Below are 27,246 nucleotides of genomic sequence, written 5' to 3'. Positions count from 1 at the left end.
CATCACAGCTTCCTTAGCTGTTCATCTGTTGTTGGGTATCTGAGGTGCTTCCAAGTCTGGGCTATTTATGAACTGTGTTTCTACAAACATTGGTGTGCATAGGTTTTTTGTTTTGGATTGGTGACTTTGTTTTCTTTGGATAAATGCCCAAGAGAGTGATTGCTGGGTCATAAGGTAGATCCATTTCTAGAATTCTGATGAATCTCCAGACTGTTTTCCACAGGGGTTGGACCAACTTACATTTCCACCAGCAATGTAGTAGAATCCCTTTCCTCTCCCCCCAGCCTGACCAATAGTTGGTGGTCTGGCCTTGTGTCTCTCCAGTTATCATCTCTATGTCTGACAATCTTTGTATTAGGACCTGTCAGACTATCCACCCACTTGTTAAAAAGCCTATCACTGAAACATATGTGCTAGAACAGCTATCTTTCTGAATGCCTGTCCATCTGTCTGAATGTCTGTCTGATGCTCACTGGTCAGAATGCCTTGCCTTTCATCATGTTACTCATGTGCCTGGATGATGTCTGTTCTTTAGTAGAATATCTTCTGATCAAATGTCACTCCATCTGAACATCTGTTCATTTATCCTGACATCTACTATAACACAGCCCATCTGTCTGTCGGAACGCCCAAGTGTTGTCTCCTTACACCCAATGCCAGGAAAACACCAGAAAACTTTGGGATGTTATCCCTCTTGGGCAGTAGAGGGTGGGGGGAGACCTTTTGTGATTTGCTGTTGACTTCTGATGACACTGTGACTTTTGATGACCTCCATATGATGGAGATAAACTGACCCATTGTTTCATCATGAGACCTCTGTGATGTTATGCTACCTGGCAAGGTTTTTTTTTTCCTTCAGACAAGCTTTTGGTCTTGCTGAAAGATGGACTCAGCATGTTTTTCTCTAACAACTAAATAAAGTAAGTTGTACTATGTACTTTGATGTATGAGTTGAACCAGACAGTATAATATAATTACAAGAGCTTCAGAACAAGATTTGAAATAGAATCTGGTGCTTGATAACAGTGTCCTAGAGCAACTAACCAATGATCTCTTTACAGAGGTATTTCAATTATTAAATTAGATTATATCTATATATAATGGATAGGACATAATGAGTATTTAGCTGGTAGCTAAAATAATTCTAATTGAATACAGCTTGATTATTATCTATAATAAGCACTTTGTAACAAAAGTCATAACTGTTTACAACTTTGTAAAAGTTACTCTATAAATGTTTTTGTTGAATTTAATTCATACTCCAATTTGGATGTTTATTTTGTAATTCTGCTTTCCTACTTATCTGTGATAGAATATTTCATAGTAATCTATTTCAGGTTAGTCTTAAAAGCAAAGATTTTCTCTAAGCATAGTTTAATGTAAGGTGTTCTTAGACTTTGTTCTTGTGCAGAAATACAGCTACTAGGATAGGTTTCTATAGTATAATTGTCAGAAATTTAGACCTTTTGTCTAAGTAATCTGACCAAAGGTGTTTACTTTCCAGGTAACTAACTTAATAGAATGGGTTGAGGCTGGAGTAAATTTCTACCTTTAATCAAATCATTTTGTCAATTAAACCAACCATGCAAAATGGCCCAAAGCAGGTTATTTAAAAATATGTACAGGGTTGTGGAGAGTGAGATGCCAAAAATATTATCAGGTACTTCTCTATAGTCCAAATATTCACATTAACTACAAAGAATAACTAGGATCACCAGAGTGCTGCAATATATAATGCACTAATCACAGGATGTTCTCAGCCTCCTCCTGATTACTACACACTTTCAAATATTAGTTCTCTTGGAAGCACATTTGAAATATTCAAAATCAGGGCCCAGGAAATGGTCTGGGTCAAATTTATATCTTACCATGAATAAGGCCCTGGATTTAATCCACAGAACCATGGGAACTCAGTGGATGGTGTGACAAAGTTTTCATGTTTTGCCTCTTTCTCAAAATATGGAAAATTAAACCAGGGAGGCAGCACATGCTTGAGGTCCTGAGTTCATTCCAGCACTGTGAAAAAGAAAAGAAAAGAAAAATGATAATTAAACAAGATAGCTGTCGTTACAAAGCATACTTCCTTGTTGTGTAACTGTTTTGTGATGTCTGTACATGTAAATGGACTTTCACTTGGTTACCTTTTGAGTTATAATATGCTCAGAATTGTGTACTTTCTTGACCACACTCTCTCATCTCCTCACAACTCTCATAGTTCAGTTAAAAAAAAAAAAGATACTTTGGTGTTAGCTTGAATTTATGTCTCTGTATCCTGCAAACTAAGACCCACTTTTCCTGCAAAATTGTCCAGTCCAGCTCAACATTCCATCAATAGATGTCACTGAAGCACTTAAATAAATAAATGTCAGTCTTTTGGAAAAGTTGTTCCTTAAACCTGGGAGGCTCCAGGAACACTATTTAAAGACCACATCTCTAACTGAAGTAGTCAAGATCAGGGAGATGGATAGGAACTGAAAAACCAGAGACAGCAATTTAGGACTCTAGAAGGGTGGCTATGATTGAAATTTCTAGATGTAAAAATGGTAGATGTCTACTTCAGATGAGGAGAATAAAATTGGGCTTCATTCTAGACCATTAACAATTTACATATCCAATTTGCCAACTGTCTTTTCTGCTTCAATTCTTGGAGGGAGGGTATAATCTTAATGACAGTTTGATTTATCCAGTACAGGTGATACAACTTGACTTCCAGCTTTCAAACCTTTAATTCAGGTAGTCCTTACAGAATTTCCCCCACCAAAAAAAAAAAAAAAAGTATTTAAAAAAATGAGCCTGGTGTAGCCACACCTGGTTGAGTGCACAAGGACCTGTCTTCAAGCCCCTGGTCCCTATCTGCCCAGCAGTGAAAAAATACTCTAAGTGTCTCAATTTCTCTCTCCTCCCCCCCTTCCTCTCAATTTTTGTCTCTATCGAAGTAAATACATAGATACTAACACCAATAATAATGATGATGAGTATTCAGAATCCCTTTGATCTTTTTCAGCACTAGACTGTTACCTGACAGCACTCAGCATTTGGCACAACCAGTCTTCCCCTCAGTAAAACCCTTCCCTCTCTGGCTTTTCTCCCTTGATCCTCCTCACTTCCTGATCATTCTTTCTAGAGCTCTTTTCTTTTGTCCCTCAAAAGAGTTGCCCAGGCCTCGGACTTTGATCCTCTTTCTCCATCTACACACCTCAGGAGATGTCTAAGGATTCTTAGACCTGCGAAGTACTTTGAATTAAAGGAGTCCCTTAGTGAAAGCTCACGTTAGTCTCAAACACTCCTCTGCCTTCAATAGAACCGACCTAAGGGACAAATATGGGGGAGAAGCTCTTATGGAAACTTCCAGCTGTCCTATCTATCCAGGAGACAAAGGACCAGAGCAGGAAGAATTTTTTGAGGAGTCTCCATTAAAATCTCACGCGTTTTAGGATTAGGACCACAGACTTTAAGAAAACAAGCAACCTGAGTGTCTATCATCTATTTTGCTCTTTTTTTTTTTTTTTGCTCTTGAAACATCTTTAATGACCCAAGTTCATTTCAGGCATACTTTCCTGTTCTCTAGACTGACGGGGCAACTCTGGAGGGGAAGCCTGTGGGGGAGCAGAGAAGCCTACCACAACACTCAGGATCGCCCCACCTGCCACAACTTTAGGGCTCCACACGGGTGTGGCCCCGGGTTCCCGCCCAGATGCTCCCAGATGTAAACAACCCCACTCCCCGCCCCAGGCAGCTAGAGCGCAGCCGCAGTTTGGAGGGTCGAACACGCCCCGTGACGTCACTGAACCCCGCCCCCACGCCGAGCGTCAAGCGCGCGGGGGGGCTCTGTGACGCAGGTGCGTTCGCGCGGTGTGGGTGGAGCTAGAGGCCGCCTGGGGGTTGTAGGGAGACGGCGCTGTCGCCATTTTGTGGGGTGTTTGTCGCAGCGGCTGGGGAGAGAAGACGGCGATTCGACGACCTTTCTCGGTCAGAAGGCCTTTTGCTTTTGCGGAGGTAAGGTTTCAGGTGGGTAGCCCATGGTTTCCTAGTCACGGAGGCCTCGACAGCGGCTGACGGAGAAACGTGCGACGAGGGTTCCTTCCGGCAGCCCCGCGGGTGCTCAGGTGTTTCGGGCGATCGGGGATCCGGGCCCCTGGGCCTCAGCCGCGTGGGGCTTCCAGGAGGTGAGGGAGGGCGCCCCAGAGCCCATCGGGGTCCCTGAACTGGAGGTGGGGAGCTGAACTGTGGCTTGTGAGGCGGCGATGGGGAGGCGATGCATTCCCCCCCCCCCGGGCCCGGCCCCGGTTCCTTGAGGTGGAGCGTTGCATCCTCAGCGCCGCAGATATGCATTTCACGCACGTCCACAACGCTTTACCCTTGTTTACTGAAAAAATAAAATAAAATAAAAAGTCCTAGTTATCTTCACCCGATCCTTAGGAAACAGCCCCACCTCCACCTGACGCAGCCGGCCACCGAGCCTGGCTTGGCCGCTGTGCTCCCTGCAGTCCCGGAGCCCTCCGATCACAACCATAACCCCTTCTCGGGCCTCGAAGTCATATGCCTGGCCCAGAATTGGCAGGTAGAGGGGCGGGGGTAAATGGCATAATGGTTATTCAAAGGGACTCTCATGCCCGAGGCTCCAGAGTCCCAGGTTCAGTCCCCCCGCACCACCACAAGTCAGAGCTGAGCAGGGCTCTGGTTAAAAAAGAAACAAGTGTACTAAAGGGCAGTAGAGAATCAGGTTTTCCCAGTACGGGTCTAAACGAAACGTCATCGTTCTTATCGAAGGCTTGTAAGCGACTTAGCTGATGAGTTACGGAGTCAGAATTCTAGGTGAGGTGTGTATTGTCTAATCGAAGGAATCTTGTTTCGTAGAATTGAGATTTTCCTTCTCGCGAGAGCTCGTGCTCGCTCGCTCGCTCTCCCTCTCCCCTCTCTCTCCCCTCTCTCCTTAAAGCAGAGCACTGATTGAAGCTGGGACCGCAGAGCTGAATTAATCGAGAACTTCAGGGGCCAGGCGGTGGTGCACCTGGTTGAGCACACACATTACAGTGCACAAGGAACCGGGTTCAAGTCCCTGGCCCCCACCTGCAGGAGGGAAGCTTCACAAGTGGTGAAGGTAGAGCTGCGGGTGTCTGTCTTGCCCTCTCTGCCTCCCCTTCCCCTCTCAATTTCTCTGTCTCTAATAATTTTTTTAAGTTAGAGAACTTGACTACAGAAATAAAATCTTGGGGGCCTGTCAGGGAGCTTACTTTAACATTTGCAAGTCAGTCACTGGTTATTTGAGAATGCTGGCTTGCTGAGGTGAGCAGGATCTAGCTGGTGGGAAAATTAAAGTAAGCACATCTTTTGTGGAACTTGAATAATTGTGGGAGGTTATAATCTTAAGTCGTGTGTTGTGATTTTATTTAACAAAGCTTGATCAGACTTTTTTTTAAATATTTATTTCCTTTTTGTTGCCCTTATTTTTATTGTTGTGGTTATTGTTGATGTCGTCGTTGTTTGATAGGACAGAGAGAAATGGAGAGAGGAGGGGAAGACAGGGGGAGAGAAAGACAGACACCTACAGACCTGCTTCACCACCTGTGAAGCGACTCCCCTGCAGGTGGGGAGCCGGGGGCTAGAACCGGGATCCTTATGCTGGTCCTTGCGCTTTGCACCACAACCCGCTGCCCCACCGGCTCCCTGATCAGACTATTTTTTAAATTTTCGAGTGTAGTTAAAATACACTGTTGGCCATTGAAATGTCAGAAGAATCCTGTTAAAAATACGTAATTTTTATGGCCCTTCTGGGGGCTTTTTTGCCTCAAGTTAATTGGTGGTGTAGGTAATTGAAGTGACTCTGTGGCCAGGCACATTGGGTAGAACTTCTTTATCCAAAGTAAAGTAAAATGATTTTTAAAATTTGAAATGACTATCAAATCAGATTCTCCCTTAATCAGTTTTCACTGAGAAAGTATCACGAGAGTGTTAGAGGGTTTTTTGTTGTTGTTGTTTGTTTGTTTTTTGTTTTGACCTGGTCAATGCCTTCTTTTCCTTTATTAGAGCAAGCTAAGAGAAGCTACCTTATCAGAAGGATGCCTACTGGCCAGTTAGAATTAGAGAACTCAGAAAGATACAAATATTGAAAGGCATCAGGATCCTGGAGCATGGTGTGTGTGCACATATTTTCTTGGGAAATAACTCCTAGGAGAATTGAAACTTTAATTTCAAAGTCCTTTTGAAATTAATGTATTTTTTTACCTCAATGTCTGATTGTTACAAAGCTATTTTGGTTAAGTTGAATGGTTAACTAACCTCACCTTATGCCTTTTGTTCCAGCTCCTTTCTGAATTTAAATGATAATTTTAACTTTTTTGGAAAGAATTGATAGGGAGAAGCAAATTAGTTTACTACTAGTTTGAGTGCAGATACTGAATCTGGGAGAACAGTCCATATCAGAGGTAGAGGGAGTAGGGAATTTCCACCATCATCTAATGGAGATGCTGTGCTGATGGCTCACTATGCACCCTCTCTTCAGAGGCCTCCCAGTTCCTTATTTTACTTTATTACTGGATAAAGATAGAAATTGAGAGGGGGAAGGTAGAGGAGAGAGACAGAGACACCTGCAGCCCTGCTTCTTCATTGGTGAAGCTTTCCCCCCTGCAGGTGGGACCAGGGGCTTGGATCACACTGTAATATGCCACTGCCTGGCCCCAGAGTCCTGTCAATTATATAAGTATTTTTAATTTTAAGAATTGCTGAAGGGAGTTGGGCGGTAGCGCTGTGGGTTAAGCGCAGGTGGCGCATAGCAAAAGGACCGGCATAAGGATCCGAGTTCAAGCCCCCGGCTCCCCACCTGCAGGGAGATCGCTTCACAAGGGTTGAAACATGTCTGCAGGTGTCTTCTATCTTTCTCTTCCCCTCTCTGGCTTCCCCTCCTCTCTCCATTTCTCTCTGTGCTATCCAACAACGACGACAACAATACTAATTACAACAATTAAAAAAAAAAGAATTGCTATATGGTAATTTTAACAAGGGGGAAGGAGGGAGGCACGAGGAAGGGGCTCATGACAGTAGTATGTAGTGCTAAAGCTTTGGCAGTGGTGGGAGTAGCCGTGATATATGCTTATTCTGATGTATGAAGTATACTCCTGGGTGTTGTGTAGTATTGTAAATCAACTTTTAATATCAAAGAATAACTACAATATGATGAGAAAATAAACTTGTTGGGGAAGAGAAAATTGCTTCATAGTCTTTTTGTTGCCCTTCCGTTCCTCTGAATATTTTCAGTAACTTTTTAGCTTTTGGTGATGACTTTACCTTTACAACAAAGTCATCTTTACTGTTTCTAAGTGTTTCTCTGACTTGAGTTACTTATATTGTATTTTTCTAAAGCTACGTGTCACTGGATATTTCTCTTTTAAGGGTACTAACATTTTAAAGTTAAAATTCTCAAAGCACTATAATTTAATTAAGGCATCAGTGATTATTTACCATAAAGAGGTGGTGATGATAAAAATAAAACTTAAAAAAATTTATTTCTTTTTTTATTTTAATTTATTTTTTATTTAAGAAAGGATAAATTAACAAAACCATAGGGTAGGAGAGGTACAACTACACACAATTCCCACCACCCAATCTCCATATCCCATCCCCTCCCCTGATAGCTTTCCCATTCTCTATCCCTCTGGGAGCATGGACCCAGGATCATGGATTGCAGAAGGTGGAGCGTCTGGCTTCTGTAATTGCTTCCCCGCTGAACATGGACGTTGACTGGTCAGTCCATACTCCCAGTCTGCCTCTCTCTTTCCCTAGTACGGTGGGTCTCTGGGGAAGCGGAGCTCCAGGACACATTGGTGGGGTCTTCAGTCCAGGGAAGCCTGGCTGGCATCCTGATGGCATCTGGAACCTGGTGGCTGAAAAGAGTTAACATACAAAGCCAAACAAATTGTTGAGCAATCATGGACCCAAAGGTTGGAATAGTGGAGAGGAAGTGTTAGGGGGTTACTCACTGCAAACTCTAGTGTACTTCTGCTTTCAGGTATATATTTTGCAGTAGTTTATGGATACGTGTGAACATATGCTCTCTCTCACAGAAACTGGTCTATATCTAGGTTTTGGGACTTTATGTTAGAAAGTGATCCACGTGGGATGGGATTAGAGAATACCGTGAAAGGAAAGGTCTCACCCGAGTAATGAAGCTAAAGGGTTGTCATTCCACACCTGAAGTCTCTGGACACAGTCTGAGCTAAAGCATGTTGAGGTGGCAGTCGTTGTGTTGGTTAGGTTGCGATCAGCTGATGCAATATTATTTGATATGGATTGGGAGAGGCATGTGGGAAAGTGGGTCCTATCCTAAGTTTCCAGGACTGGGGGAAATACAGGCTCTATAGTGGAGATGTGAGGTTCCTGCTGTCTTAGGGTTCAAAAAGACAATGGATAGTTAATGTTATCACATTATTTGGTAATTGGGTTAACTTTGAAAAGTCCTTTTGTTAGGGTTTGCTGTATAGTACCCAGTATCTTGTATATAGCTGTGCCAAATAATTGATTTCTGTCTCGATTGTATCTACAAAAGGACTCAAACTTGACCCCCCCCCCACTCTAGTTTTAAGTATAAAATATGGTCCCAGTGATGGATGCACCCAGTGGAGAGCATATGTTACAATATGCAAGGACTTGGGTTCACCTGCAGGGAGGAAAGCTTCACAAGGGCTGAAACAGTGCTGTGGGTGGCTCCTTCTCTCTGCCTCTATCAGATAAAATATATTTTTTAAAAGTGTCAGTTGTTTTAAAATGTTAGTTGAAGACAGACACCAACCTGAGAGTTTATCCAGATGCAGTGAAAGAAAATGCATTAAGGTCTCATAGTGTCGTCCAGCATTTAATAGTAGAACTGTATACCACTTAAAATCAGTTGATATACCAGTAGAATAGTGTCCCATGTCTTTATAAAAATATTTTAGAGCCTGCATGACGCCCATGTGTTAGGTGTTTATATTTAAATAATGTGTACTTTATTTATTAAATATGACCATCTCTAATCTCAGCAACTCACTGTCCATTTCTATTGACAGATGCGGCATTCCAAAAGAGCATGACCCCTTGTGTTAAGTGTTTATTAACTATGACATCTCTAATTTCAGCAACTCACTGTCCATTTCTGTTGACAGATGCGGCATTCCAAAAGAACTCATTGTCCTGATTGGGATAATAGAGAAAGCTGGGGACATGAAAGCTACAGCGCAAGTCATAAACGGAAGAGGAGATCCCATAGTAGTACACAAGAGAACAGGCATTGTAAACCACATCACCATTTTAAAGAATCTGATTGGTAAATTATGCTTAAACTAGTAGCATTTTAACATGTAGTTTTAATGATTTGTCATTAGCATTTGTAACTTCCATCTATCAAAGTATTTTGTAATTCAGCCACTGTTTATAAAGAATTTTTTTTAGTCGAATGCCTGTTACAGACTAGACACTGTATATGTGTTGAGGCTATGCTTGTGAATAAAAGATCCTAGCCTCATCTATGTTCTATCCTAGAGTGGTGAGAATTTGTTGAGTACTAGCTGCTGCCAATAATGTAGCTGGGGAGATGAGACACACAAAAAGTTGATAATGACTTTGGTATGCCCAGTGAGCACTTGTAGCTTGACTGTAGGAGGGTGTATATTAGAGGTGCTCATTTTAATATTCCATAGATGAGAGGTAATGAGGGGTACGGAGATGAGAAAAATAGTATGTGCTACTTGTCAATGTTAAAGCATCCTGGCATTAGTCACTTACACTTCATTCAACATGTTATGTTTACAGATAAGACCAGGGGATAGAATTTTGGTTATAAGAAAAAATCTCTTTGTACAGGCAGTAGCCAGTAATCTAGGAGGGTGGGTGCCTCAGTAAATATTTGTAATGGCATTTATCCTATTTTATTATATTTGTATCAGTTTAAAATTTGGAGCCAATGGAATAAATAGAACTAAAGGGATTTTAAAGTTTCTAGATGAGTAAAGAAAGGCTAATGTGTAGTTTCTTTCACTCTGTCTTCCATTAACTTCCCTTTCTCATTTGTTTTGTTGGTTGTATGTTTTCTCCTTGTTTTGTGCAGATGTTCCATTGGGACTGTTTGCCAGATTGCTTTCTAAATTAGCCAGCTGGGGTTACTTTAAAAAACAGTATGTAATTTTTTTCCTTCTCCATGCTAAACAGACTTATTTTGCAGAACAGTGAGCTTGTTGGTAGTCAATGTAGACACATCACACACTGTCATAGGGGAAGGAAGGGAGGCCAGGATTTCAGTGGCCTGAGCTAATTAATATACTATAGAGTAACAATTGCATCATGCTAATAAATACCAAATGCTTCATGGCTTAACATTATAAAATTAAGCATTTCAGAAGCTAGTTACACGTATGTGTAGACGGGAAGTTAATTTAAAATAACATTTCATTTGTGTTAATAACTACATAAACTTGTTACTGAGTCCATTTTAATCACCTGACCAGTAGCTTCTTTGATATTGACACCAAAGATATCTGGTTATAATTGCTCTCCATAACCTGGAATCTTCTAATAGTCTTTTTTTTAAGATTAAAACATTTTAATAGAACATTTTTTCAAATAAAAGTACTGAAAATATTGAGCAGAATGAGTGTAAAGGTAATCAGGTTGGCTAGTGCCCAATTATTTGAATGTAAAATCATTTCTAATTTAAATATTTTTATATAAACATTTGTCTTTAAAAACAGATTCTAAGAAGGAACACACAGGGTATGAGCTGTAGTATGAATGTTACTATATAAGTTCACACTTTTAAAGTTTGCACTAAGCTATACTCCTGCAACATGCGCCTTCATTTTAATGGTTTGAAATGCCAAGATAGTGCTCACCTGCATATTGACTAGTTGAATAGTTTTGGTATTTTTAGCCTAGTTTCTCTTACTGAAGTGTTTTCTTACTGATTTACAGAATGTTTTTTTATTATATATCAGTATCTTTTCATGTATTCAGAGTGTCTTTTTGTTGTATCCTGCTGGTGTGTCTCTACACACTATGAATCTAAATATCACCCTTTAAGATAAAAATGTCTTCCTGTAACATATTAAGTCTCACATTCTCAAATTCTAGTATGAATAGAGTCAACTTAGATGTATGTTTAAATGTATGTCATCAAACTTGAGTGAGTCTGATGGGCATGAGGGAGAGATGATTATAAATTTTATATGTAATAAACAAAAGAGCACACCTTGAAAAGTACTCTTAAAAGCCTTAGCCTGGCACACAAGATTTGGGAGGTCTGTATATCTACATTGCCTATATTCTCCATGTGAAAGTTGCTCTTCGCTGGGATTACCTGCTTCCTGTTTACTGTAATGCATAGATAAACCCATTTCTAAGTCATTGTGGCTTAAAGTACTCTGTGTCAGTTCGTAATATTGATATCCTTCTCTGGAATTTCTACTCTATTTTTGTCTAGATTCTGATTTGCTTTTTTTTTAAGAAACAACTCTTTCCTTTTCATGAAGTCTTCCCTGGCCATTTTAAGTACTTTAGTTTCTTTCTCCCTTTATAATCCTATATTGTTGAGTGTTCTGTTTTATTTTTATGTGACTAATCTCAAATTTGTTAATTATTTGTTAGGGATTTTGCTTATATATTATTTTATCTTCCACAGGACCTGTGTGGAAATAAAAATAAAAGTTCACACTCTCATTAGTCTTTACTGTTTTTGAAAGAACTACAGCAAAATATTCACTGGACACTCAGTGAATATTTTTAGATGTTGAATCAATTTGTTCATTCTGTCCTCTCTGTCCATAGACTTTACAGTTTTTTTTTTTATTCTGTGCCTTGGTTATTAGAGATGGAATCTTTAATTTATCCTCACTCTGTTTGTTACTCTATAGATTATTTATGAATTAACAGAAGTTCTAATTTCATGCATGTACTATTCCAGCTAAAGAATATTAGTGATTTTTTTTTTTCTGATAGATTATGGACTTTTATGGAAAACATGCATTGTAGATGTAAACAGGATGCTCTTATGAGTGGTAATAATCAAGTCTGATGTATTGTAGATCTTCCTTTGAAAGATCAAGGTTATCTGATCAGGTACCTGACCTAGACCCATAGTCTTAGATTAGAGTCCTGAGCTGTTTCTCTAGTGTGTAGAATTTCAGAGTAACACTGGGGAAGGGGAAAGTGGGTTTCTGCATCTTTCCTGTGTGGATTTGATGCCAGCTCTGTTGGAATGGCAGTTTTAGAGATGCTTCTCTTTTTGTTCTGCCTAAACTAGCCTTCTGGGGGAAAAAAATGACAATATTCTGGGGAAAAGAAAAGGGTTGGTGAGGACAGTCTAGTCAACATCTATCATTCCATTGCTTGTTGGGATTCTTTTAGCTGATTTGTCTGACTGGGCAGGTGTCCCCTCTCTCCCTCAGTGCTCCATGTGCATCCCTCTTGAAGCTTCGCACTCTGTTGAAGAGGACACTCATCCCAGGTAGAGAGGGGGACGGGAAACTGGGCCAATTGAATCTGTCCTGCTCTTTCTCTCAGATCAAGGCTACTTAACTGGGAAACTGAGATCCATTGACTTCCTGAGGTCTCTGACCTGTGAAATTTCTTGCCAAGTTTTGTTTATGCACTTGTGGGTATTTCATCAGTTTCAAAGTGATACATAGATTCAGAAGTCAAGCATTATGGCACTGGATGATGCTGTGTTCCATGTAGAATTCTTGTGTGTGCATGCAAGTAGGAGTGACAGGGAATTAAAAAATAGGGTGGTGGGGTTATTGTAAACCTAAGCAAGCAATTCTAAGGCCCCTTTCTCATCAGAGGGAGAAGTATATTTTAGATGTCTTTGGCACATGGGGCAGTCTTCTGAAAAATTGTTTTTTTCTGAGAAGACTAAGAGGAAGCTAAAAACACAGCAAAGATGGGATAAGAATGTGTGACAAAATAGGCCTGTGTAGTGAGTTCAGTGAGTTTATAAAGTACAGACATGTTATAAATCATTTTTCTTCCAGAGATCTTAATTTAGTCATATGTAAGATGAAGTAAAATATTGGGCTGTCAGAAAAGCCATAGTGTTTTTCAATTTTTATATGCAAATAATGCATCGTGATTTTTCCAACAATATAATCACTGTTCTTTCCAACTCTACTACATCTTTCATAAAAGAATTCCTGGGCTGAGGAAACAGCATAATAGTTATGCAGAAGACATATCTGGAGCTCTGAGGTCTCAACTTCAGCCCCCAGCACCACCATAAACCACAGCTGAACAGTATTCTGATCTTTCTCCCTATATCTCTCATAAAAATAAAATTAATAGAATTCCATATGTGCCAGGGATATCCAAAATCCACTTACATTAAAAGAGAAAGGAATTCTGTGTTTTGCCTGCTTTTGATTGTGTGTGACTCTGAGGAAAGGAAAGTTAAACAGGTGCATATGTCATAGCACTGATGAATTTCAAAAGAGCAGTTTTGCAACTTTTTTATTTTAACTTGAAGGTGAAGGAACACTGAACATAGTTGATTTGACTCTAGCTTTGTTTCTTGTATGAAGGCTTCACAGGTGTCTCTAATGGAGAAATTTGAATCCACTTGTTGGTTAAAGTAAAATTAAAGTTTAATTCACCGGTTCAAATTTTTTTTCTTTATAGTTAGCCATTTAAAAATAAGTTATTGAGAGAACGTTTGGTTTGAACCACATTATTCTAGGATGAAGAGAATAATTTGAAAACCTTTAATATGTTTGCAGTCATTATTTAGAAGCAAGGTCCCTGAATGAGAGAGATTATCGGGATCGGAGATACGTTGATGAATACAGAAATGAATACTGCGAAGGATATGTCCCTAGACATTATCACAGAGATGTTGAAAGTTATCGAATCCACTGCAGTAAATCTTCAGTTCGAAGTAGGAGAAGCAGTCCTAAACGGAAGCATAACAGACACTGTTCAAGCCATCAGTCACATTCGGTATGATTGAGTTTGTTACTTTGGGTGGATACCTATTTGTGTAAAATCTCTTAATGAACTCCTAAGTTTGACAAAGTTTATAATACCCTTTGGATGTAGTATAATTGTGCTTATTTACTTGAATCTTGAAACTTCTGAATTCTCATAGCTAATCTGTATTTACTAGCTATTCCTCATTTGCCCACATTTATTCAATTTCTACAGACCAAATCATGATTTTCTTGATTATGATATTAATTTTTTCTTTGTAATATAACCTTACAAAAAGATAATACACCCATCTTACTGTTTTTTTAATATCACTTTTTTATTATTAAACCCATTTCCTGGTACTTCCACGCAAATATAAAATGTTAACTTGACTTGGCCCCATAGCATGTGGTACATCACTGCCTGAAACTAGAACCTCAAAGTTCTCAGAATAGGTGATGGTGTCAAGCATTATCCAGAAATCTTTGTCGTGCCCCCTCCCTTTTTTTATTTTTTTTTACAGATCTTTACCTGTTTGATCATTAAACTTTGGATTGCTTTCATCCCCAAGGTTTTTGGCATTTTTTTAGTAGAACTAGATTTGATTGAATATTGAAATAGCCTTTGGTGTTCTCTCTGCTAAACACGTATAAAGTATTGAGCAACCTTAGCTAATGTTAGCATTGAAAAACATATTTCTGACAAACTAGTCATCTCAACTCACGGCATATATTTTATAGCAAGAACTTAATAGATCATGACATTGCATTCTTTAAGTTTCAGACTTCAGTTAAATCAGTATTTTAAAGAGACAATTGTGTTGTTTTTTTTCTATTGCTACTTTAAGTATCTTATCTGAAAATCTGTTCCTTGCCATGTTTTTCTTCTGTAACATAAACTGTGCCCTGTGAATTTCTGGGGACTGAATTTGAAATTGCTCCTGCCAACTGTTCGTGGCCTGGTGCTTATCTGAATGCCTGAATATCTCCCCGCTGAATGAATTGCGTATTCTGCCCTGAATTCACTCTGATATATTGATTGGCTGGACGATCTTGGTGCTGCCCACTTGCCGTTCCAGAAGAGCCACCGAAGGAAAAGATCCAGGAGTATAGAGGATGATGAGGAGGGTCACCTGATCTGTCAAAGTGGAGACGTTCTAAGAGCAAGATGTATAGAATATTTTTCAACACTTTTTAAACTTTGCAGACAGAATAATCTTTTTAAGAATAGTTTGTCAGCGGGGGGCTAAAGAACTCTTCATTGCTCTTTTATTTTGTTTTTTGTGGGTTTGTTTGTTGTTGTTTTGTATTTCTTCTTTTCTATAGAATTTAAATATTTCTAAAGTTCCAAAATCAATGGAATTTGAGACTAGAGCAAGAAAGATAGCTCTATCTAATTGTTTTGTAGCAGCTGAAAGATAATTTGAGTGCTGAAATCTTAGTTATGCTTTGCTAGAGATTGTGTGAAAATATTCCACACTTAAGCAATCATTGTTTGAATAACCAGATGATAGGTACTCAGGTGCTTACATCTCTTTCTTTCCCTTCACTTTAGATGAAATCGTGGATACTTTGGGTGAAGGGGCCTTTGGCAAAGTTGTAGAGTGCATTGATCATGGCATGTAAGTTGGTTTCTTTGATTTTTCAAGCACTTGGTGGGAAAGGATCCATAATTTTAAAGGATTGATGTTTTAAGTGGTAGTCATACGTTTTTCTGGGAGGTATAGGTGTTAAGAATTTCTTGACTGTGGAGCTGGATGGTGACTCACCTGGTTGAGTGCATTTTACAATGTGCAAGGACCCAGGTTCAAGCCCCTTCAAGAGATGGAGAGCTTGCAAGTGGTGAAACAGTGTTGGAGGTGTCTCTGTCTCTTTTCCTCTCTTATCACTCCCTTCCCTCTCAATTTGTTACTATCTCTATCTAATAAATAAATGAAGATAGTACCAAAAGATTAAAAATAATAGCAATTTCTTGATTGTATAATTTACCCTGTATTTTGATCAAGAATGCTGGTAAATTCTTTTAGATGGAGTTTGTTTGCACTCATGCTCTTGCCTCCCCATCCCCCATCAAAAAGAAAAAAACAGACCATGTAGTGGAATTGTGCAGGTACTGAGGCCCAGGGATAGCCTTGGTGGTAAAATAAACAAACAAACAAAACCCTCTGCTTCCAAAGGATAATATTTGTATGTTAGAAACCATTAAGAAATTATATTGTTTATGGAATTTTTTTTTTTTTTTTTGCCAGAGCACTGCTTAACTCTGGCTTATGGCGCTGGAGATTGAACCTGGGACTTCAGAGCCTCAAGCATGAAAGTCTTTTACATAACCATTATGCTATCTCCCCAGCCCCTAGAAATTATATTACTTAGAGCCTATAGAACAGACTCTAAATTTGCCTCTGGACTTCTCTTTTGTGATTTACCAAAAGAGGGCGGGGGGCTCTTTTTTAATCATAAAATAGTTGGGGGCCAGGTGGTAGTGCACCTGGTTGAGTACACATGTTACAGTGCACAAGGACCCAATAATTGGGAAGGATTTATTTAATTTTCATCTTATTGTAAACAATAATGAATATAAAAGTGGAGAGGGTTCCAAGGGATAGTTGCACCTGCAGAGCGCATGCTTTACTATGCACAAAGACCTGGCTTCAAGCCTCTGGTCCAACCTGCAAGGGAGAAGCTTCATCTTTAAGTTCATTTTTCCACGTTCCATAAACAATGTTTTCCTAGACTGAGATATAACTCGGTGCTACAGTGCATAACTTGGATACCTGAGGCCTCGGGCTTGATCCTAGCACCACATATGCCAGAACTGAACAGTGCTTTGATCTCTCTCTCTCTCTTTCTCTCAATATCTTTAGTTATCACTTCTTTTTTTCCACCCCTCTTCTGTAATGCAAGGTCAACATAAATTATAATCTTAACAGGAGCCAAGTGGTGGCTTACCCAGTTGAGCACACACATTATCACATACAACTGGGTTCAAGCCCCCAGTCCCCCACCTGCAGTGGGGAAGTTTCATGAACTGTGAAGCAGTGTTGCAGGTCTCTGTCTCTGTCTGTCTGTCTGTCTTACCTTCTTTCCCCCCTTCTTTTTTCTTTCTCCTTTGTCTCCTCTTCACCCTCAGTTTCTCTGTTCTATCAAATTAAATGTATAATTTATCATCTCTCCCCTTTTATACTCATTAATGTTTGCAATTAAACATATACATAAGAAATCTTGAAATAATTTAGATTTAAATTTGTTAAAATAATTTCCAAAATTATAATATATCCTCCTCCTAGGTTCTCCAAATCCTGAATTTTATTTTTTAAGATTTTATTTATTTATTAATGATAAAGATAGGAGGGGACGGAGTCGGACGGTAGTGCAGCAGGTTAAGCGCACATGGCGCAAGGACTGGCGTAAGGAGCCCAGTTCAAGCCCCCGGCTCCCCACCTGCAGGGGAGTCACTTCACAGGTGGTGAAGAAGGTCTGCAGGTGTGTCTATCTTTCTCTCTCCTTAGTCTTCCCCTCCTCTCTCCATTTCTGTGTTCTATCCAACGACGACATCAGTAACAACTATAACAATAAAACAAGGGCAACAAAAAGGAAAGAAAGAAAGGAGGCGGGAGAGAGAACCAGATAACACTCTGGTGCATATGCTGCCGAGGATTGAACTCTGGACTTCATGCTTCAGAGCCCAGTGCTTTATCCACTGCCACCACCCACACTACCCTCATTATTTTTTTTTTAGTTACAGCTATATTATTCCCAGGTGTTTTTTTTTGGTTTTTTTTTTAACAGCTTTTTTTTTTATTATTTATTTTATTTATTTATTCCCTTCTGTTGCCCTTGTTTTATTGTTGTAGTTATTGTTGTTGTCGTTGTTGGATAGGACAGAGAGAAATGGAGAGAGGAGGGGAAGACAGAGAGGAGGAGAGAAAGCTAGACACCTGCAGACCTGCTTCACCGCTTGTGAAGCAACTCCCCTGCAGGTGGGGAGCTGGGGTTCGAACCGGGATCCTTATGCCGGTCCTTGTGCTTTGCTCAACCTGCGCTTAACCCGCTGCGCTACAGCCCGACTCCCATTATTCCCAGTTTTTTTTAATGGCCAGCTGATATACAGACCCTCTTTGAATCTCATCAGTTGTCCATTAATATACTTTTACAGTTTCTTGATATTCCAAGACTGTTTAATGAAGACATTCCAGGACTAAGAGTACATCACAGTTGACTATATATGAAGACCTGGGTTTGAGCCTCTAGCACCACATGGGAGAATCATGGACAAGGGGAAAGTTTACAAGCTGTTAAATGGTTCTGTGGTGTTTCTCCATCTGTTTCTATTTGTAATTGAAGTGTGGGAAGAGTATGTAGGGAGTAGTGGAATTGAATATACATTAGACCTCAGCACATTAACAGTTATTACACATAATTTAATGCTTATTAAACTTAAACCATAAAATTGATAGGAAATGATACCTTACTGGGGTGGTTGGGACTTTTAAAAAATTAACACATGTATCCATAGATAAATGTATATTAGTGTATTAACAATAAGAATGTACCCTCCCCCCTTTTTTAAGCTATTACCACTGACAAAACTTGGTCATATAAGTAAATAGGTGAAGTTAGGAGTTTTTTGGTTTTTTTTTCACAGCAGTTTTATTACCAAGGTGAGATGATAGACCAGACATTAATAAAAGATTATCATCAAAATACTCCTTATCTTAACTTCACTGGGACTTTTTTAAAATAATGAGCTAGAAATTATTAAACTTAGCAAAATAGTTGATTTCTCATTATTGGGGGAATTTATTGGCTTTATGTCAACTAGAGAGATAATATATATTACGAGGAGGTGGGAGGGCCATAGTAAAAAAAAAAAAAAAAAAGTTTGAATGCTGGCTTAATTTCAGACAGATCCGATTTAAAAGAAATTGTGTGCTCTGCCTATAAAGTCACCATCTGGGCATCCACAGAAGCTCCTTGGCTTGTGTCAGTGAATGTGATAAGCCCTTTTTTGGTTTGATAACTTACTGATAATGTCTCTCTTAGCTAAATGTTTGTTTTCCTCTCACCTGCCAAGTGTATGTTACCTCTTCTGAAGTCTGGCTTCTTTATCTCCCTGATGGTTAGACTTTCCCTTCTCTATTCTGTATCTCATACTAAGAATTAGTAAACTTAATCATTCACATCTGTCTTTGACATAAGACATTGAGGTGCACAGAGAAAAGCCTTGTCTTTTCATGGCTGACACCTGTGTGTTATGGTAATGGGGTGGGTCTAGTCTGTAGAATGAATGAGTGCCTTTATCCACAACAGACTCTTTCACATAAAAAAAAAAAAAAGCTAATATATAAAGTCTAAATGAGTTTTGAATTCTGGAAGCAAGCACTAAGTTCATAAGTATTAAGGGATTCATTGCTCTGTATAAGGTATGTTTTGTCAAGATGTTAAGAATCTGATATAGTAAGTCCTGAAAGATTATTTTGGAAAAATAGCATAGTTGGTATTTTTTTGGCCAAGATTATGCTTTAGAGGATAATGATCCCATTTCTGCCTACTTACCATTTTTATAATTTTGTTTTAAAGGGATGGCATGCATGTAGCAGTGAAAATAGTAAAAAATGTAGGTCGATACCGTGAAGCAGCTCGTTCAGAAATCCAAGTATTGGAGCACTTAAATAGTACTGATCCCAATAGTGTCTTGTAAGTACATTTTGAATTATGACCCATTCATGTTACAGGAAATAATTAGAATTCTGTAAATTGAATTATTTTTATTCTGATCTACTTTAGCCGATGTGTCCAGATGCTAGAATGGTTTGATCACCACGGTCATGTTTGTATTGTGTTTGAACTTCTGGGACTCAGTACCTATGATTTCATTAAAGAAAATAGCTTTTTGCCATTTCAAATTGACCACATCAGGCAGATGGCATATCAAATCTGCCAATCAATAAATTGTAAGTATATTTTGGTAAATCTTTAAACATCAGAAACTTTGTTTTTATTAAATACTATACAAACACATTGGCACTAAAAATTTGCATAGTGCAGGTAAAAGTAGAATTCCACTTGATTCCCTATTCCCAGTTTATCGTACCCTACCCCAAACTATATAAGTGCAACTAATATATTTTTTGTTCTCTTGTAGTTTTGCATCATAATAAGTTAACCCATACAGATCTGAAGCCTGAAAATATTTTATTTGTCAAGTCTGACTATGTAGTCAAATATAATTCTAAAATGGTAAGTTAAAGGCTTGTTTTAGTTTTTGTGGTTATCTTTAAAATTATCTAGGAGATTCTTTGATAAGGAATTACACTTCTGAAACTCACTGTATTCTGATAGTTAACTGAAAAGGGCTAATCCTTTACCTTTCTGATGAGTCCTTATTAAAATAAAGATAATTCATGTGCAGCTCTTTGAGTAATATTAAAAATAGTTCACATGTTGATCTTTGTGTCTACTCAATTGTATCTCTAGAAACGTGATGAACGCACACTGAAAAATACAGATATCAAAGTTGTTGACTTTGGAAGTGCAACATACGACGATGAACATCATAGTACCTTGGTATCTACTCGGCATTACAGAGCTCCAGAGGTCATTTTGGGTAAGTAGACACCAAATTTGATGATACTGTAATTAAAGAGTATTTTTATTCTCTAGTTTTTATTGAGAAGGTAGGGGAGGAAATTTTTATTTTAACATAAAGAAATATGAAAACAAGCTCAGGTTTACCTAAGAATTGTAGAGTGGTAAAGGGACAAAATATCAAGATTTTCCGTAGTACCAAAAATGTTCTCTTAACTATACTGTTCAATATGTCAGTCATTAGACATATGCCAGACATTGTGTACTTACTGTAATTGAGCTATTGAATTTTAAATTTTATATTAAATTTGTAGACTTAACTAGCCACATGTGATTAGTGTTTTCTGCATGGGAGAGCAAAGGTATACAGCTTGTCATTAATGAGAGGGATAATAGTTATTACTTGGTATGGTTTGAAAGGAATTGCTTTGTGATAGCTTTCTCAAATGTATTTGTGGTTGAAGTCAGGGCTACAGAAAGGGAAAAAGGAATGAGTGTAGGAAATTGATTATAATAATGCTCCCCATTTCACAAGCAATTCAGGACTGGAATATTTACATAAATTGAAAGTTATGCCTGGAAATTATTTACTCTAGTTCCTCTTGTGTATAAAATGTCTCTCAGGTTAAAGTATAGTAATTAATATAAAGACAAAGGAGAACTGTGAGACTATTGAATGGCTCTTGACATAAGAAAGTAAACTAAATTTAAATCACATTCTCTAAAATGGACTGCAAAGATTACCCATATAGGGAAGAATTTAGTTGTTAACAAAGTGTTGCATAGTAAAGTTTTTATTTTTAAATAGCTTTAGGTTGGTCTCAGCCTTGTGATGTTTGGAGCATCGGTTGTATTCTTATTGAATACTACCTTGGTTTCACAGTCTTTCAGGTATGTATTTATATTAAAGACTTTTCTGAAGCCTTAGTTGAATGACTGTGTGTGAGAAAGACAAACATACCCAGGATACTGTTGTGCCATATATGAGTTTCTGTTTTTTTTATTTCTTGTTGCTTTGTGCTACCAAGAATCAAACACAAGGTCTCACACATAGAAGGTGTTGTGCAGTCTATCAATCAGCTACTTTTATGATCTCTAAAATAATCGAGTGATTTTCTCGGAATAGAGTTCTTAAAACAGTTATATTGTCCATTCCATATTTTTACTTTGGAGCTCATTCATAAACTGTGGCCAGTTTTAGTTCTGTTCTATTTATGTTGACTGTCCCTATAGTCAGGAACAAATCACTTGCTTCTTTTTATAACAGAATGCAGGAATAGAAAGTTGTTGTCATGTGGTCCGGTAGGTGGCCTCTCAAGCTTGAGGTCCTGAGTTCAGTCCCCAGCAGCACATGTACCAGAGTGATGTGTTCTCGTGTTCTCTCTCTCTCTCTCTCTCCCTCCCCCCTATCTTTCTCATAAATAAATTTAAAAATCTTAAAAAAGAGGAAAGAAAGAAAAGTTGTAGTCACTAAGTGTATCTGTATCAAGATGTAAAGAACATTTCTGTCCTCAGGAAAGTCATGTAAGATAACTATTGGGGAGATGTGTTAGTATATTGTGGTATATGTGTAATGGAACAATGTAGAAAGTATATTGGAACCTCAGAAAATGAATAGTTCCTTTCAGATGGCATCACTGAAAAGGGGACGTAGGGAGTTTGATCCATTTATAGAAGGAATAGTAGCTTTTTGGAACTACATCAAGATAAAGAAGTTATATCTATAAATTTTTAGAAGTATAAAACACCATACTATATTCAGGAAAGAATAAACAGTGCTATCTTGGGATGAATGGGAAAATGGTCTTTACTCTTGGGTTTTTCACTAGAGCATTAATGAATTTTTTTTTTTTGGATAGAGGTTGAGAAGAGGAAGCAATATAAGACAGATGCCTACAGCTCTTCTTCACTTGTGAAGTTTACCCCCTTGAGGGTGGGGATTAAGACCTTGAACCCTAGTCATTGCACATTGTAATGTGTACTCTGCTGGGTGCACCATCACTCAGCCCTGGTGATTTTAGTAGTCAGTAGTTTCTAAATATAAACTGGTCCAAAAGAGAAGATTTGTAGACTTGCTGGTATTCTAGTGTTTATTTAGAGACTGTCCACTTTTTTTAAAAATTATCTCCTTGTTATGAAATGACTATAGCTCTTTTTAAAAAATTTTTTTTTTTTTTTTTTTACTTTATTATAATGAGAGAAAGCTACAGAGAGACCAGAGCACTGCTTCACCCTGGTTTGTTGTGTGGGAAGTTGAACCTGGGGCTTCAGAGTCTTGGGAGGAAAGGTCTTCTTGCGTAACCATATGTTATCTTCCCAACCCAGTCCTATGATGATGATGATGATGATTAGACAAAGCTTGTCCTTAATTTATTTTTATTTATTGGATAGACAGCCAGAAATCAAGAGGGAAGGGGGAGATAAAGAGGGAGAAAGAGACCTTGTAGCACTGCTTCACCACTTGGAAAGTTTTCTCCCTACAGGTGGGTCTGGGTGGCTTGAACCCAGATCTTTGCGCATTGTAAGATGTGTGCTCAACCACCACCTGGCCCCAGTCCTTTTCTTTTTTTAAATAAAAATCCTTGCTTGGCAAAATAAATAGACCTTAAGTTTTTGCTTTTTTCTGTTTTAATTTTATTTACATTAGAAAACTGAAAGCCATGAAAATTGGGAATAGTTTTCAACGGTGCAGTCATTGATGAACTTTTTAGTAAGGTTATAATGGGGTCAAGCTATGATGTCCTGTTTTGTGGTTGGTTTTTGGGAGATCCTGACTCATACTGTTATGGGTCATTTGAACTCACTGTAGTGCAAGGTAAAGAGGAAGCTGTGAGGTGAAGTCAATTCTGTGTTTGTTACAGAATGGATTGTGTGGAGGGGTCACTGTTTATGTGGCACCTCACCAGACTTCTTTCTAATCCTGGAGATGCTGTTAGGAATATTCTTAGTTTTATAGATCAGTCTGTAATCTGCAGTGTCTGGTTTTTGGTGGTAAGCTATAGTTTCAAGAAAAAGTTATGTAGCATGCATAATTTTTCATTCTTACAAATGTAAGATGCTTCAGATTATTTTGTGATTGTAAACCACTCTTGAGTTCTTAAATGATATGCAGATTAACATATTTTTGAATTTCATTTCCTAAATGCTCTTCCAACTACTATTTTTATTCCTGTAATGATTTAAGCACTTAGCATTTTGAAAACAATGTGTTAGGAGATTTTGAAAGCATTACATCGGTCTGCTTTTCAGATCAAGGGTTGGCAAACTGCCCTCTCTGATAACCTGCTTTGAAAAGCTGGACAGAAAGGATCAGAGGCTAGCTCAACCAGTAGAGGGCACATTTTTATCTTACTGTCTGCAAACACCATACAAAGGGAAACTTAACAAACTTGAGTGGTGTATCTCTTCTCCCTCTTCCTCCCTTTTCCTCTGTGGTGGGGGGTTGCACAATTGATAAGAATCACCCTTAACTTTGATCCACTTTGGAAAACCTTTAAATTTTAGGGTTGCATCATACAATATGTAGTGTTGTGCCATCTTTGAAGGCTAAGGTAGTGTAAATGCTGTGACTGTCTAGTCCACTTACATTAAATCTGTTTTCATGTGTTTTCTTTATTGTGTGTGAAATGTAAAGGGCTAAACTTCCTTCTATGTTTTCAGACTCATGATAGTAAAGAGCATCTGGCAATGATGGAACGAATATTAGGACCCATACCAACACACATGATTCAGAAAACAAGGTATGCTTTCTTTATTGGGTGTGTGCTATATTACCTGTATTCAAACTGTAGAAAACTTAGCTTTGTTGTTGCTATTTCCAAGAACTTCACTTTTTTAAAGATTGAGGGGAAGAGGGTCTCGTGGTGGCACACCAGGTTAAGCAAGTGCACATGGCACAAAGCACAAGGATTCGCATAAGGATCCCAGTTAGAGCCCTTGGCTCCCTACCTGCAAAGGGGTCTCTTTGCAAGCATTCTCTCCTCTCTCAATTTTTCTCTGTCCTATCCAACAACAACAAAATGGGGGGAGGGGGTATGACCATCAGGAGCAGTGGATTAATAGTGCAGGCATGGAACCCAGCAATAGCCCTGGAGGTGCAAAAAAAAAAAGGCGATTGAGCAGGAGGGTTGGTTTTCCTTTTTGTTGTTGGTGTTTTTTTTTGAGTATCAAATTTTAAAAAGTATGTTTCCTTTGTGATTGGGTAACTTTTTTTTTTTTGCATTGACATTAACCTCTACATAAATATTTCCCTAAGTTGATAAAAGAATAATAGAGTAATAAAGTGATCTTGGTTTGTTGTCATATCAGTCTAAATTTGAGTGCCTTATTGTTGCTAGCTACCTTTTTGTCTTTGGAAAAGAAACTCTAGTGGTATCTAAACAAAATTTTCTTAGAGTTACCAGGGAATTGTCTAAAGATTTTTAGTCCCTATTTCAGACTTAGTGAATTCAGAAAGTACAAGAATGGATTCAGGCACTTCTTTTTGAAACTGACATTTGATGATATTTAGGAACAACTGGGAGGAGGGTTATTAAAATCTCAGTGAGTGCAAAATTAAGTATAAAGTACCTAAACTGTAATTGTCTCTGATATTTAAAAAAATTGTGTGTGTGTATAGATATATAGATATAGATAGATATTCACCCTTATACTTTCATGTATTATTTCCATATAGAAGAGTCTGGCTAAACATGTTTTACTTTTTTTTCTTTTAATACTAAGTCATTTTTTTTTCCTGTAGAAAGCGCAAGTATTTTCACCATAATCAGCTAGATTGGGATGAACATAGTTCTGCTGGTCGTTATGTTAGGAGACGCTGCAAACCATTAAAGGTAAAATACCCCCAACCCCCCCCAAAAAAAAACTAATGGTTAAAGGGGAGTTTTTAGTCTTGACTTTTTAAATGTATCTTTCTGAAACAAACAAAAAAAATTTTTTCCCCTCCCAGGAATTTATGCTTTGTCATGATGAAGAACACGAGAAACTGTTTGACTTGGTTCGAAGAATGTTAGAGTATGATCCAGTGAAAAGAATTACCTTGGATGAAGCTTTGCAGCATCCTTTCTTTGACTTATTAAAAAAGAAATGAAATAGAAATCAGTGGTCTTGCTGTATACTTCTCTAGAAGACGTTACTTAAGACTGTGTCAGTCAATTCTGAATATTCTAATATTTTTGTAAGCATTAAATTATTTTGTACAGTAAGTGTAAATACTGTATGTTTTATATCAGTAGTAATGATTATCTTGTTAAGCAGGTATGGTCTAAATAATGAGTGGAATATGAAGCTTAAAACTAATTTTTCTTTTTGAGATTGATTACGATTTTTAAAGAACTTTTGAATATTGTGTTCAGTGATAAATGTGATAGTGTATTTTGTACATGAAAGTTGACTCTGGCGTGATCTTTTTTTCTTACTCTTTTTTCCTTTTTTTGAAGAAAAAAGAAACCCTGATTACTTTCTTCTTAATTAAATATTCTCTACATACCTCAAATTCAGAACATTTCTTAATTTTAAAGGGTTGTTTTTCTGTAATAGAGGAATAAGTTTTCCAACTCTAAGTAGGGAAGTATTGGAACCACAGGAAATACTAGTAGAATTTCATTAAATTGTAACTACTGTGTTGTCTCATTGAATTGGTGTCATTGGTGAAAATTATTCACAGAATGATACTGGTTTGTCCATAGTGACAGGCTCTTTAATAAAAATGCATATGTAGTTGATTTCAGTTAAAAGGTCTTACTGCAAAGTACTGTTTTCCAAGGACTGTTTATATAGTGACTCACAGAGAAATAGGAATTCCAACAACTAAGCTGTTTTGATGCCAAGTTTTGAAGAGTCTTGATACCATTTTTAACACTTGTTTCCTTATGAAGTAAATGCTTAAGTCTCAGCCTATCAAGGTTATTATGCAATTTGTGTATTACACTTTACTGGAGAAAAAGAACAATCTAATTCAAAACAATTGGGGGGGTACCTACAGGCATTTCAAAATCCTGTTGGTTAGCATAAGTGAACTTTTTTTTTGCCTGTCTTTTTTTTGTTTGTTTGTTTACTGTTTACTGTTTTCACATTAAAAGGTACATGAAAAAAATTTATTTTTTACAAAAAGCATGGTGTTATCTGCCGAGTAGAAACATATTTTTTTTTGTTGTAGAATTCACAAGGGTTTTTGTTTTGTTTTTTGCTTATATTTTTCTGTTTAAAGTATCCCCATTTCAGCTGTGGTGACAACATAATGATTATGCTAGAGACTTAAATGACTTGGGCTCTGAGATCACACGCTTGTCCAATCCCCAGTACCACCATAAACCAAAGATGAGAATGTGTGGCTGTCCCTCTGTATTTCTCTCATTAAATGTAGATATTTTTGGCAAGAAAAAAACTAAACAATGCAACAAGTACCACCTCAGCATGCCTCGCTTCAGACTGTATCCAGAGACGTCAGGCATAGAATGTCAACCCTTCACCCTCATTACTTGGGTGAGACCTTTCCTTTCATAATATTCTCTAATTCCATTCCAGGGGGTTCACTTCCTAACAAAATCCCAAAACCTAGATATAGACCAGGTCCCTTAAGATAGAGCATATGTTCACATGTATCCATAAATTAGGGCAAAATATATACCTGAAAGCAAAAGTACACAATAGTCTGTAGTGAGTCGGTATCAAGTTCATAATGAACTAGTGTCTATTTAGACTTAGATACCCTCCTCACCTACTTCCTATTACAATT

The 27,246-nt window shown here is 38.1% G+C and overlaps 1 protein-coding gene across 5 annotated transcripts; it reads left to right on the top strand.

Moving 5' to 3' along the window:
- The first annotated feature begins 3,835 nt into the window (after window positions 1-3,835).
- CLK4 (CDC like kinase 4) lies at window positions 3,836-26,231 on the top strand. Of its 5 annotated transcripts, none has more exons than XM_007524321.3 (13): window positions 3,836-3,996; window positions 9,138-9,298; window positions 13,734-13,953; window positions 15,002-15,092; window positions 15,478-15,544; window positions 19,503-19,619; window positions 19,710-19,876; window positions 20,068-20,162; window positions 20,400-20,529; window positions 21,319-21,401; window positions 24,171-24,250; window positions 25,252-25,342; window positions 25,459-26,231. In XM_007524321.3, exons 2-13 carry the CDS (start codon window positions 9,138-9,140, stop codon window positions 25,597-25,599), a joined length of 1,443 nt encoding a protein of 480 aa, XP_007524383.1. In that variant the 5' UTR covers window positions 3,836-3,996; the 3' UTR covers window positions 25,600-26,231. The 5 variants fall into 5 exon arrangements, with proteins under 5 accessions (XP_007524383.1, XP_016044144.1, XP_016044145.1 ...); XM_016188658.2 differs by having other exon boundaries at window positions 3,861-4,008; XM_016188659.2 differs by lacking the exon at window positions 3,836-3,996 and adding an exon at window positions 12,411-12,469 and having other exon boundaries at window positions 9,159-9,298.
- The last annotated feature ends 1,015 nt before the right edge of the window (window positions 26,232-27,246 follow it).

Source organism: Erinaceus europaeus, chromosome 9 (genome assembly GCF_950295315.1).
Source record: "Erinaceus europaeus chromosome 9, mEriEur2.1, whole genome shotgun sequence".
Lineage (NCBI taxonomy): Eukaryota > Metazoa > Chordata > Mammalia > Eulipotyphla > Erinaceidae > Erinaceus > Erinaceus europaeus.
This window is presented reverse-complemented; position numbering and strand designations above follow the sequence as displayed.

Coding starts and splice junctions, on each gene's coding strand:
- CLK4 (XM_060197274.1), top strand. CDS start 9,196: ATGAAAGCTACAGCGCAAGTCATAAACGGAAGAGGAGATCCCATAGTA. Junction 10,146..13,733: donor TGGGGTTACTTTAAAAAACA/GTATGTAATTTT, acceptor ATATGTTTGCAG/TCATTATTTAGAAGCAAGGT. Junction 19,620..19,709: donor ACTGATCCCAATAGTGTCTT/GTAAGTACATTT, acceptor GATCTACTTTAG/CCGATGTGTCCAGATGCTAG.